The sequence below is a fragment of the Schistocerca cancellata genome, chromosome 1, assembly GCF_023864275.1.
Source record: "Schistocerca cancellata isolate TAMUIC-IGC-003103 chromosome 1, iqSchCanc2.1, whole genome shotgun sequence".
NCBI lineage: Eukaryota > Metazoa > Arthropoda > Insecta > Orthoptera > Acrididae > Schistocerca > Schistocerca cancellata.
Genome location: NC_064626.1, coordinates 1,089,842,372 through 1,089,855,044, shown reverse-complemented (window position 1 = coordinate 1,089,855,044; position 12,673 = coordinate 1,089,842,372). Strand labels below are relative to the sequence as shown.

Here is a 12,673-nt window from a genome sequence, read left to right as displayed (position 1 = left end):
CGTCGACGCTTCCCCCCCACTCGCCGTCGACGCTTCCCCCCCCACTCGCCGTCGACGCTTCCCCCCCACTCGCCGTCGACGCTTCCCCCCCACTCGCCGTCGACGCTTCCCCCCCACTCGCCGTCGACGCTTCCCCCCCACTCGCCGTCGACGCTTCCCCCCCACTCGCCGTCGACGCTTCCCCCCCACTCGCCGTCGACGCTTCCCCCCCACTCGCCGTCGACGCTTCCCCCCCACTCGCCGTCGACGCTTCCCCCCCACTCGCCGTCGACGCTTCCCCCCCACTCGCCGTCGACGCTTCCCCCCCCACTCGCCGTCGACGCTTCCCGCCCACTCCCGATCGACCCTCCCCGCCCACTCCCCGCCGATCCTCCCCCCAACTACCCATCGAACATTCCCCCCACTCCCCGTCGACCCTCCCCGCCCACTACCCGTCGACCCTCCCCGCCCACTACCCGTCGACCCTCCCCGCCCACTACCCGTCGACCCTCCCCGCCCACTACCCGTCGACCCTCCCCGCCCACTCCCCGTCGACCCTCCCCGCCCACTCCCCGTCGACCCTCCCCGCCCACTCCCCGTCGACCCTCCCCGCCCACTCCCCGTCGACCCTCCCCGCCCACTCCCCGTCGACCCTCCCCGCCCACTCCCCGTCGACCCTCCCCGCCCACTCCCCGTCGACCCTCCCCGCCCACTCCCCGTCGACCTTCCCCGCCCACTCCCCGTCGACCCTCCCCGCCCACTCCCCGTCGACCTTCCCCGCCCACTCCCCGTCGATCCTCTCCGCCCACTCCCCATCGACCCTCTCCGCCCACTCCCCATCGACCCTCCCCGCCGATCCTCCCCGCCGATCCTCCCCGCCGATCCTCCCCGCCCACTCCCCGCCGATCCTCCCCGCCGATCCTCCCCCCAACTACCCATCGAACATTCCCCCCACTCCCTGTTGAACCTTCCACACACTGCATTGTCCCTTCCCCCGCCCCTCCCCATCCCTTCCCCCCTCCCCCTCTCTTCCTTCGGCCCTTCGCTGTCCTTTCCTTCGGCCCTTCGCTGTCCTTTCCTTCGGCCCTTCGCTGTCCTTTCCTTCGGCCCTTCGCTGTCCCTTCCTTCGGCCCTTCGCTGTCCCTTCCTTCGGCCCTTCGGTGTCCCTTCCTTCGGCCCTTCGGTGTCCCTTCCTTCGGCCCTTCGGTGTCCCTTCCTTCGGCCCTTCGCTGTCCCTTCCTTCGGCCCTTCGCTGTCCCTTCCTTCGGCCCTTCGCTGTCCCTTCCTTCGGCCCTTCGCTGTCCCTTCCTTCGGCCCTTCGCTGTCCCTTCCTTCGGCCCTTCGCTGTCCCTTCCTTCGGGCCTTCGCTGTCCCTTCCTTCGGCCCTTCGCTGTCCCTTCCTTCGGCCCTTCGCTGTCCCTTCCTTCGGCCCTTCGCTGTCCCTTCCTTCGGCCCTTCGCTGTCCCTTCCTTCGGCCCTTCGCTGTCCCTTCCTTCGGCCCTTCGCTGTCCCTTCCTTCGGCCCTTCGCTGTCCCTTCCTTCGGCCCTTCGCTGTCCCTTCCTTCGGCCCTTCGCTGTCCCTTCCTTCGGCCCTTCGCTGTCCCTTCCTTCGGCCCTTCGCTGTCCCTTCCTTCGGCCCTTCGCTGTCCCTTCCTTCGGCCCTTCGCTGTCCCTTCCTTCGGCCCTTCGCTGTCCCTTCCTTCGGCCCTTCGCTGTCCCTTCCTTCGGCCCTTCGCTGTCCCTTCCTTCGGCCCTTCGCTGTCCCTTCCTTCGGCCCTTCGCTGTCCCTTCCTTCGGCCCTTCGCTGTCCCTTCCTTCGGCCCTTCGCTGTCCCTTCCTTCGGCCCTTCGCTGTCCCTTCCTTCGGCCCTTCGCTGTCCCTTCCTTCGGCCCTTCGCTGTCCCTTCCTTCGGCCCTTCGCTGTCCCTTCCTTCGGCCCTTCGCTGTCCCTTCCTTCGGCCCTTCGCTGTCCCTTCCTTCGGCCCTTCGCTGTCCCTTCCTTCGGCCCTTCGCTGTCCCTTCCTTCGGCCCTTCGCTGTCCCTTCCTTCGGCCCTTCGCTGTCCCTTCCTTCGGCCCTTCGCTGTCCCTTCCTTCGGCCCTTCGCTGTCCCTTCCTTCGGCCCTTCGCTGTCCCTTCCTTCGGCCCTTCGCTGTCCCTTCCTTCGGCCCTTCGCTGTCCCTTCCTTCGGCCCTTCGCTGTCCCTTCCTTCGGCCCTTCGCTGTCCCTTCCTTCGGCCCTTCGCTGTCCCTTCCTTCGGCCCTTCGCTGTCCCTTCCTTCGGCCCTTCGCTGTCCCTTCCTTCGGCCCTTCGCTGTCCCTTCCTTCGGCCCTTCGCTGTCCCTTCCTTCGGCCCTTCGCGTCCCTTCCTTCGGCCCTTCGCTGTCCCTTCCTTCGGCCCTTCGCTGTCCCTTCCTTTGGCCCTTCGCTGTCCCTTCCTTTGGCCCTTCGCTGTCCCTTCCTTTGGCCCTTCGCTGTCCCTTCCTTTGGCCCTTCGCTGTCCCTTCCTTTGGCCCTTCGCTGTCCCTTCCTTTGGCCCTTCGCTGTCCCTTCCTTTGGCCCTTCGCTGTCCCTTCCTTTGGCCCTTCGCTGTCCCTTCCTTTGGCCCTTTGCTGTCCCTTCCTTTGGCCCTTTGCTGTCCCTTCCTTTGGCCCTTTGCTGTCCCTTCCTTTGGCCCTTCGCTGTCCCTTCCTTTGGCCCTTTGCTGTCCCTTCCTTTGGCCCTTTGCTGTCCCTTCCTTTGGCCCTTCGCTGTCCCTTCCTTTGGCCCTTTGCTGTCCCTTCCTTTGGCCCTTCGCTGTCCCTTCCTTTGGCCCTTTGCTGTGCCTTCCTTTGGCCCTTCGCTGTCCCTTCCTTTGGGCCTTCCCCTCTCCCCACTCTCTTCCCTTGGGCCTTCCCCTCTCCCCACTCTCTTCCCTTGGGCCTTCCCCTCTCCCCACTCTCTTCCCTTGGGCCTTCCCCTCTCCCCACTCTCTTCCCTTGGGCCTTCCCCTCTCCCCACTCTCTTCCCTTGGGCCTTCCCCTCTCCCCACTCTCTTCCCTTGGGCCTTCCCCTCTCCCCACTCTCTTCCCTTGGGCCTTCCCCTCTTACCCTCTGCTATCACCACTCTCTTCCCTTGGGCCTTCCCCTCTCGCCCTCTGCTCTCCCCACTCTCTTCCCTTGGCCCTTCACCTCTCACCCTCTGCTCTCCCCACTCTCTTCCCTTGGCCCTTCACCTCTCACCCTCTGCTCTCCCCACTCTCTTCCCTTGGCCCTTCCCCTCTCACCCTCTGCTCTCCCCACTCTCTTCCCTTGGCCCTTCCCCTCTCACCCTCTGCTCTCCCCACACTCTTCCCTTGGCCCTTCCCCCCTCACCCTCTGCTTTCCCCATCTCTTCCCTTGGCCCTACCCCTCTCACCCTCTGCTTTCCCCATCTCTTCCCCTGGCCCTTCCCCTATCACCTTCTGCTCTCCCCCTTTTCCTTAGGCCCTTCCCCTTTCACCCTCTGCCCTGCCCCCTCTCTTCCTTCGGCCCTTCCACTTTCACCCGCTGCCCTGCCCCCTCTCTTCCCTCGGCCCTTCCACTTTCACCCTCTGCCCTGCCCCCTCTCTTCCTTCGGCCCTTCCGCTTTCACCCTCTGCCCTGCCCCCTCTCTTCCTTCGGCCCTTCCGCTTTCACCCTCTGCCCTGCCCCCTCTCTTCCTTCGGCCCTTCCCCTCTCTCTACCTTTGGCCCTTCCCCTCTCTCTACCTTGGACCTTACCTTCTATCTTCCGTCGGCCCTTCCCCTCTCTCTACCTTGGACCTTACCTTCTATCTTCCTTCGGCCCTTCCCCTCTGCCCTTCCCCGCCCTCTTCCTTTGTCCCTTCCCCTCTGACCCTCTGCCCTTCCCCGCCCTCTTCCTTTGTCCCTTCCCCTCTGACCTTCCCCGCCCTCTTCCTTTGTCCCTTCCCCCTCATTCTCTGCCCTTCCCCGCCCTCTTCCTTTGCCCCTTCTGCCTCATTCTCTGCCCTTCCTCACCCTCATCCTTTGCCCCTTCTGCCTCGTTCTCTGCCCTTCCCCGCCCTCTTCCTTTGCCCCTCCCCCCTTGCTCTCTGCCCTCCCCCCTTGCTCTCTGCCCTCCCCCCTCGCTCTCTGCCCTCCCCCCTCGCTCTCTGCCCTCCCCCCTCGCTCTCTGCCCTCCCCCCTCGCTCTCTGCCCCTCCCCCCTCGCTCTCTGCCCCTCCCCCCTCGCTCTCTGCCCCTCCCCCCTCGCTCTCTGCCCCTCCCCCCTCGCTCTCTGCCCCTCCCCCCTCGCTCTCTGCCCCTCCCCCCTCGCTCTCTGCCCCTCCCCCCTCGCTCTCTGCCCCTCCCCCCACCCCCCCCCCTCGCTCTCTGCCCCTCCCCCCACCCCCCCTCGCTCTCTGCCCCTCCCCCCACCCCCCCTCGCTCTCTGCCCCTCCCCCCACCCCCCCTCGCTCTCTGCCCCTCCCCCCACCCCCCCTCGCTCTCTGCCCCTCCCCCCACCCCCCCTCGCTCTCTGCCCCTCCCCCCACCCCCCCTCGCTCTCTGCCCCTCCCCCCACCCCCCCTCGCTCTCTGCCCCTCCCCCCTCGCTCTCTGTCCCTCCCCCCTCGCTCTGTGTTCCCCTCTCTTCTGACCCTGAGCGCCCCTCCCTGTTGATGCTTGCATCCCCTCCTTTTTGGCTCCTGCCCCATCTGCTTCGGCTATTCCAAACTCTCCCACAGCTCTTACCCCTGGAACTTTCTCCTTACTCTACTCCTGGCTGTTTCCCCCTTGTTCTCCACCCCAAGAGTTTGATTCATGCTGAGATACTTCGTGGGAAGGGTATAATTATATGTACAATCTGGGGTTTATTGACAAATGTACAGTGAGTACTCCAGCTAATACCTTTACTACTTTTTTTCAGTGCTTCGTCAGATGATCCTTTTAGGGACTCTTTCAGCAAATTGCAAGATTTGGAGTATTTTGATACTGATTCATCTAGCTGGGATCAGAGTGCAGCTAGCTTCATGTCTTGGTCTGATGTAAGTTGTTATTGTTTGCATTTCTTTTTTGGTAATTTTGTACTTACCTTAGGTAGGAAGATAACTAATAAATTTAATGTTTTATACACTTAAATTGTTAGTGATAATGTAGGTTTTTGTGCATAAGCTTTCCAGGTTGAATGCAACTAATTGGAAACCCAATATATTTTAGTGTACTAGATAATGGGATATGACTTAATTCCTGAAATTCTTGGCCAGCATTAGTTGAACTCAGGTTTTATGACTCAAGGAACTTCAACCATAAAATTAATTGAGGGAGGATCGGAAAGTAATAAACAATAATTTTTTATCACCTGGTGCTGCAAGCTGGCATGTTGAAATTTCCTGACAATATAGTTTGAAGTTTGCACTATAGGGGGATTCTTGTTTTCACATGCTGCTCTAGCAGGAGAAGCCTGAGCTACAAAACAAAAATGGCGCACATGTCACCTTTGTCAACTTGTGAAGAGCTGCACAGTGTAGTTAAATATTCGTGGGCCAAAGGGCATAAACCAAGTGAAATTCAGAGGGACATGTGTGACATGCACGGGGATGACTGTGTGGATAAAAAAAATGTCTCCAGGTGGTGTCCATTCTTCCAAGAGGGCCATGTGAACCTTAGTGATTAATCGCTCGCTGGGCAGCTGGTAACAGCTGCAACTCCGCAAAGTGTCAGACCCATTGAGACAGCAATTTGAAAGACTGTCATGTGCAGCTGCGAATATTATTGCAAAAGTTCAACATTTCCTATGGTGCAGTGTACAATATTGGGCATGACACATTGAAATTCTGTAAAGTTGTTTCTTGCTGGGTACCTAAGAACCTGACAGACAACAACAACGGTTGGCGAATGATGATAAATGTGGATCACTTAATGCATTCCCTACAAATGGGCGTGACGTTATGAAAGGAGTTGTCACTGGTGATGAGTTGTGGGCATACCACTACATGCCCTTAAACAAGCAGACTTCTATGGAGTGGAAACATGCCGGTTCCCAAGTACGAAAAGAATTCAAAGTGATTCAGTCTGTTAGGAAAGTGCGTGTGACAGTCTTCTGGGATGTGCATGATGTGTTATTGATGGACTTGGCTGAACGCAGCTCCACTGTAAATACTACTGTCTACATTAAAACATGCTTAACTTGACAAATGACACAACTTTAATGCTGATGGTGTCAGACTTCATCATGACTGTGCCCGCCACCATGTTGTTGCTCCTGTTCATGAGAAAATTTGGACGGGAAGTGCTCCAACATCCACCATATAATCTGGACCTTGCACCATTGGACTTTCATCTGTTTGCTTCCATGAAGAAATTCCTGACTGCCCGACACTTTTCGATAGATGCAGAAGTGAATCAGCAGTACACCAATGGCAATACTCTAACCAAACAAACTTTTACGAACAGGGAATATTGACATGGGGTGAAGCTGACCAACACAGATCTTTAATTTTCCAATTTGTCACAGCAAAAGGTACTGAAGACCAAACGTTTTATTACTACAGCTCAGTACATGTGCTCTGATTATCCGTTATGTGATGATTGTGGTTTGCAAGGTGACTTTAGTTGTTCTGAAACTTCATCAGTAATTGAAACGTAAATATGGCATAATAATTAAATTTTAATACTAATTTCAGAGTAACATTCAATGAAAGTTTAAGAACAAAAGAATTGCTTTCTGAAATTCCAAAGAAACAGCCACAAAAACATTGACTGTTCACTGAATTACAACATGTCGACAAAAAGGAAAAAAAAATTCTGCATTCTTCTGACAACTCTGCAGATTCTTTACAACATCTAAAACCCAATTGTGTGTCTCATCAGTTACAGGCCACACAAAATGAACTGTGTAACATTTAGCTGTTCTTGGCATTTTATAACAACTTTTGAATAGTAAGTAGGAGGATGGTTTGATAAGTCTGGTAAAAAAGCGGGAAAAAATTTTTGTTTTGTAAACAACTAACCTTACTTCTCGATAGAGTCCCTGTGAGAGATATTTGCTTGGTCCAGCAATCCTGCTACTTTTTTGTTCCATTGGAAAAGTAGGTTTTGTCAAACTCTGTAAGGTACTCATTGAGCGCAGTTATCACTTTTACATTTGATGAAAATTTCTTCCCAGCAAGCCAAAGTTTCAAGTTAGGGAAGAGGAAGAAGTCATTTGGAGCTAAGTCTGATGAGTAGAGTGGATGAGGAACCAATTCAACGCCCAGTTCATGCACTTTTGCCATTCTTATTGCTGATGTGTGAGATGGTGCATTATCCTGGTGAAAGAGCACTTTTTTGCATGCCGACCTTGGTCTTTTTTCAGCCAACACAATTTTCAAACAATCCAAAATGAAGCATAATAGGGTCCAGTAGGATTCTGTCTGTTTCCAATAATCTCTGAGAATTATTCCATGAGAATCCCAAAAAATACTGGCCATCTCCTAATCAGCAGAGAAAATGGTCTTTGTCTTTTTTATGCACTTTCATCAGCATTTGTCAATTATTTTGTGATATTTTGATTCTGGTGAGTGGTGATGGATCCAGGTTTCATTAGCAGTCACAAACTGGAGCAAAAAGTCTTGTAGATTGTGATTAAATGTTGCCAGACATTGTGTTGCAATGTTGTGCCTGTTGTACTTTTGGTCAACTGTGAGCAATCAGGGCACCCAACTCGCACACAGCTTCTTCGTAGTCATTTCTCTATGCAGGATGCTATGCACTTGGTAAGTTGAGATGTTTAAAGTCTCATGAATTTTTATTCTGCAGTCTTGCGTTACCATTTCATGTATTTTGTCAATGATTTCTTTTGGGGTGACCTCAAATGGACGACCAGAGTGTGGTTCATCTTCAGTGCTTACCAGACCATGTTTAAATTCATTAATCTAAAAAAAATGGTCTTCAGTGATTTTGCAGAGCCTTCATGAACTTAATCCAGTTCTTTTTTTGATATGTGCTGCAGTCCAGCCCTTCAAATGACAATGTTTCACAACAGCACAAAACTCGATTTTTTTCCATTTCTAGTTGCAATTGATATGGTAACCAATATACACACCTGTACACTGTACAGTTGTGAAATTCTTTATATGATCCTTGGAATAATCAAGCTTTCCAACCATGGAGGCACATCAAAAATGTTTCATTCTTTCATGGAAATTTACCACAATGTATTAAACAGGTTGTATACGTCCCGGAATGACCAGGAAATCCAGGAAAAACTCAGAATTTTTTTTTCATTGCTTTAATTTTCTGTTAAATTTTTGTAATTTTGAATGGTAAGAACTGACACCGTAATGAAGAATTATAGTTCAACTTGCTACTGCAGCAATAAAACATAAACGAGAGAATAACACTAGAATACAACATCAGCTGCAAAGAAAATGCTTTATTTACAACAACAAAACACAGCGCACACACACACATGTGCACTGACAGCAATATGTGTCAAAACAGGGTGTATACAACTGGGGACAACTGGGTGATCTGGGAAAAACTTGGGAATTTTTTCATCTGGGAGGAAACTGGGAAAAACCCGGGAATTTTTTTAGAATTCCAGGATTTAGTTTTCAGTTAAATTTTTGTAATTTTCATTGGTAAGAACCGATACTCTAACAAAGGATATTATTGTATCCCACTACTGCAGAATAATACTGCCGCATTAAAACATGAACGAGAGAAAAAAACAAAATGAAACTTAAATTGCAAAGGAAATTTGCCATATAAAATAACACAGTGCTCGTACAAGCGTCTGACCAACAGCAAAATGTGTCAAAGGCTTTCGGAAGACTATGCAGTGCTTCATAACAACAAATTGCCTTCGATGAGCCTGACGTCACAATTGCTTACATTAGACTCATTTAATCAGTTATGAGCGGGCTCATGCACATGCACAGTTGAGTTGCACCTTCTCCCACTTCTAGCTACAGAAATTTGGCTATTGGCTGTGTAGGCAGCAGTAGCAGCAACCACCCACTTGCTACCTGGAAAAGTTTTATTGGTGCACCCAAGCCGCCAGATTCACGTACACAGCAGGCCCGGATCTAGTGGGGGGGTGGAGGCAAAATGGGGTATCTGAACTGGGCGGCAGTTTCGGGAGAGGGCCAAAATTCATATTTTTGAGGGAAAAAACCTTGTTTCACAAAGGACCTAGCATCCAGCACACGTCGGTCTATTGATTATTCATATGATTTTGAAACGCACCTCTGCTGGTTTTTGAACACATTCTAAGTTGATTTCTGAATGAATTACAAGTTGATTTTTGAATGTGTGCATAGTGTATGTGATGTCTCTGCCAGGGGAATCCTCGTCACATCTAGAAATAAACTTTCCTGCAGACAAAAGGGGACGGGGCTATACGAGCTCAGCACAATAAAGCCGAACCGGTGAATGCTAACTGCTGCTTGTTAATGTGGTTGATTCGGTTTGTGAATGTTCAGTTGTTTTAATTACTAGAGAAATCCATAGATTCAGACCACCAGAGTGGAAATAAATGACTAACAGGAACAACAGGTAAGAAAGATTATATATTTTCTTCTCGGTGTATCCAAGAAAGTGAAATTTTGACAGAAAATTTTTGGCTACATTGCTACACTAGACAGGGCCAGTCATAGTCCCTGGCTAGCAGCCGCGTAAGTTCCATTCTGGGAGTAGTGCGGAAAACGCATTGTACTAACACGTAATTACGGCTAATCAGAGAATAATCGCTGGATAACTAAACCGGAGATTGTGCCAGGGTCAGTAAAGTTAACCGGAGAATGAGTTTTGACAGTGGTAGGAATAGTTACAGAATTAGTGATGACAAGACTGTTTGTTAGAACGAGGAAGGAGAAGAAACGGGGAGATCACACAAATTATGGAAGAATATGACGATTCCAAATTTATACAAAAATTTCGTTCTACTACTTTTCGGTCTCGTACATGAGAAACTGTAGCATATGAATGAAATGTGAAACTGTTTCCTAACGTAAAGCGTTTTGCTTATAGTAGGCCAAATGGTTATTTCATATTGGTACTGACGTATTATAAAAATAATCATTGTTGCCAAAACAGTCTCACTTATTTGGTGTGTGTTACAATTGCTGAAATATTAGAAAGGCCTAATTTGTTTTCTCCAGTACACAGTGACAAAATAGATGTAATCACATCAAGAAACCACCCCAGTCTTGGGTACTATTTGTATTAAGAGCTTTTTCATTATTAGACGACATTTCTATTTTTTCTTGTAGCGAAACATTTGACAAACTTTGATAAGGTGATAGTTCTTTCGCAGAAAGGAAAGCACATCATGTAAAACTATAGCGACATTAGAGATAAAAATCACTAGGACCTAAGGATTGAAGAAATATGTGCTGTCATGCCTGTCTCTTGTCTTTACTGGTTTTAGGTATCCTATATTTAATTTTATGTCACACAGAAGAGCAAGTTGTGAGGTTTTTTGTGTGTGTGTTTTGTCTTTAAATATGTCTGCTTGTGTCTGTATATGTGTGGATGGATATATGTGTGTGTGTGTGCGCGCGAGTGTATACCCGTCCTTTTTTCCCCCTAAGGTAAGTCTTTCCGCTCCCGGGACTGGAATGACTCCTTACCCTCTCCCTTAAAACCCACATCCTTTCGTCTTTCCCTCTCCTTCCCTCTTTCCTGATGAGGCAACAGTTTGTTGCGAAAGCTTGAATTTTGTGTGTATGTTTGTGTTCGTTTGTGTGTCTGTCGACCTGCCAGCACTTTCATTTGGTAAGTCACATCATCTTTGTTTTTAGGTATATGTTTCCTACGTGGAATGTTTCCTTCTCTCTCTCTCTCTCTCTCTCTCTCTCTCTCTCTCTCTCTCTCTCTATATATATATATATATATATATATATATATATATATATATATATATATATATATATATATATATATATATGGTTATAATAGAAGGAAACATTCCACGAAGGAAAAATATATCTAAAAACAAAGATTATGTGACTTACCAAATGAAAGTGCTGGCAGGTCGACAGACACACAAACGAATTTTAAAGTGTTGGTCTTTCCGCACTTTCATTTGGTAAGTCACATAATCTTTGTTTTTATATATATATATATATATATATATATATATATATATATATAGAGAGAGAGAGAGAGAGAGAGAGAGAGAGAGAGAAGGAAACATTCCACGTAGGAAACATATACCTAAAAACAAAGATGATGTGACTTACCAAATGAAAGTGCTGGCAGGTCGACAGACACACAAACGAACACAAACATACACACAAAATTCAAGCTTTCGCAACAAACTGTTGCCTCATCAGGAAAGAGGGAAGGAGAGGGAAAGACGAAAGGATGTGGGTTTTAAGGGAGAGGGTAAGGAGTCATTCCAGTCCCGGGAGCGGAAAGACTTACCTTAGGGGGAAAAAAGGACGGGTATATATATATATATATATATATATATTTAAAGACCAAATATGTCTGTATATGTGTGGATGGATATGTGTGTGTGTGCGAGTGTATACCCGTCCTTTTTTCCCCCTAAGGTAAGTCTTTCCGCTCCCGGGACTGGAATGACTCCTTACCCTCTCCCTTAAAACCCACATCCTTTCGTCTTTCCCTCTCCTTCCCTCTTTCCTGATGAGGCGACAGTTTGTTGCGAAAGCTTGAATTTTGTGTGTATGTTTGTGTTCGTTTGTGTGTCTGTCGACCTGCCAGCACTTTCATTTGGTAAGTCACATCATCTTTGTTTTTAGGTATATATATGATGAGACTTACCAAACAAAAGCGCTGGCAGGTCGATAGACACACAAACATACACACAAAATTCTAGCTTTCGCAACCAATGGTTGCCTCGTCAGGAAAGAGGGAAGGAGAAGGAAAGACAAAAGGATATGGGTTTTAAGGGAGAGGGTAAGGAGTCATTCCAATCCCGGGAGCGGAAAGACTTACCTTAGGGGGAAAAAAGGACAGGTATACACTCGCGCGCACACACACACACACATCCATCCACACATACACAGACACATAATTTTCCCACGTGGAATGTTTCCCTCTATTTTATATATATATATATATATATATATATATATATATATATATATATATATAATAGAGGGAAACATTCCACGTGGGAAAAATATATTTAAAAAGAAAGATGATGAGACTTACCAAACAAAAGCGCTGGCAGGTCGATAGACACACAAACAAACACAAACATACACACAAAATTCTAGCTTTCGCAACCAACGGTTGCCTCGTCAGGAAAGAGGGAAGGAGAAGGAAAGACAAAAGGATATGGGTTTTAAGGGAGAGGTTAAGGAGTCATTCCAATCCCGGGAGCGGAAAGACTTACCTTAGGGGGAAAAAACGACAGGTATACACTCGCACACACACACACACACATCCATCCGCATATACACAGACACAAGCAGACATATATATATATATATATATATATATATATATATATATATATATATATATATATAAGTGGGGCAGGATATCAAACCGGCTGACTGGAAGCAGGAGAGGCACTACAGGACATTTTAAATTCCACTGTCCTGAAATAGTTTGATGGCATCCATTACAAAATATACATGTTTGAGTTCCACAGAGCGAAATACAGTGACATGCGTATGAGAATGGTGTTGGAAGAGGCGTGGCATTGCACTGCACACTTAAGACTAAATAATGTGTCATACATTTCCTCGGAGATATATGTTTTATATATCTGACTCTTCAGA

At 49.1% G+C, this 12,673-nt stretch overlaps 1 protein-coding gene across 5 annotated transcripts in view; it reads left to right on the top strand.

Annotated features, from left to right (window-relative positions):
* LOC126091235 (uncharacterized) overlaps positions 1-12,673 on the top strand; it is a 133,416-nt gene that overhangs the window by 70,555 nt on the left and 50,188 nt on the right. For all 5 annotated transcript variants that reach the window (XM_049907046.1, XM_049907048.1, XM_049907049.1 and 2 more), the window contains one exon: positions 4,861-4,978. In XM_049907046.1, coding sequence (XP_049763003.1) covers positions 4,861-4,978 — 118 coding nt within the window. The remainder of the gene's footprint in view (positions 1-4,860; positions 4,979-12,673) is intronic.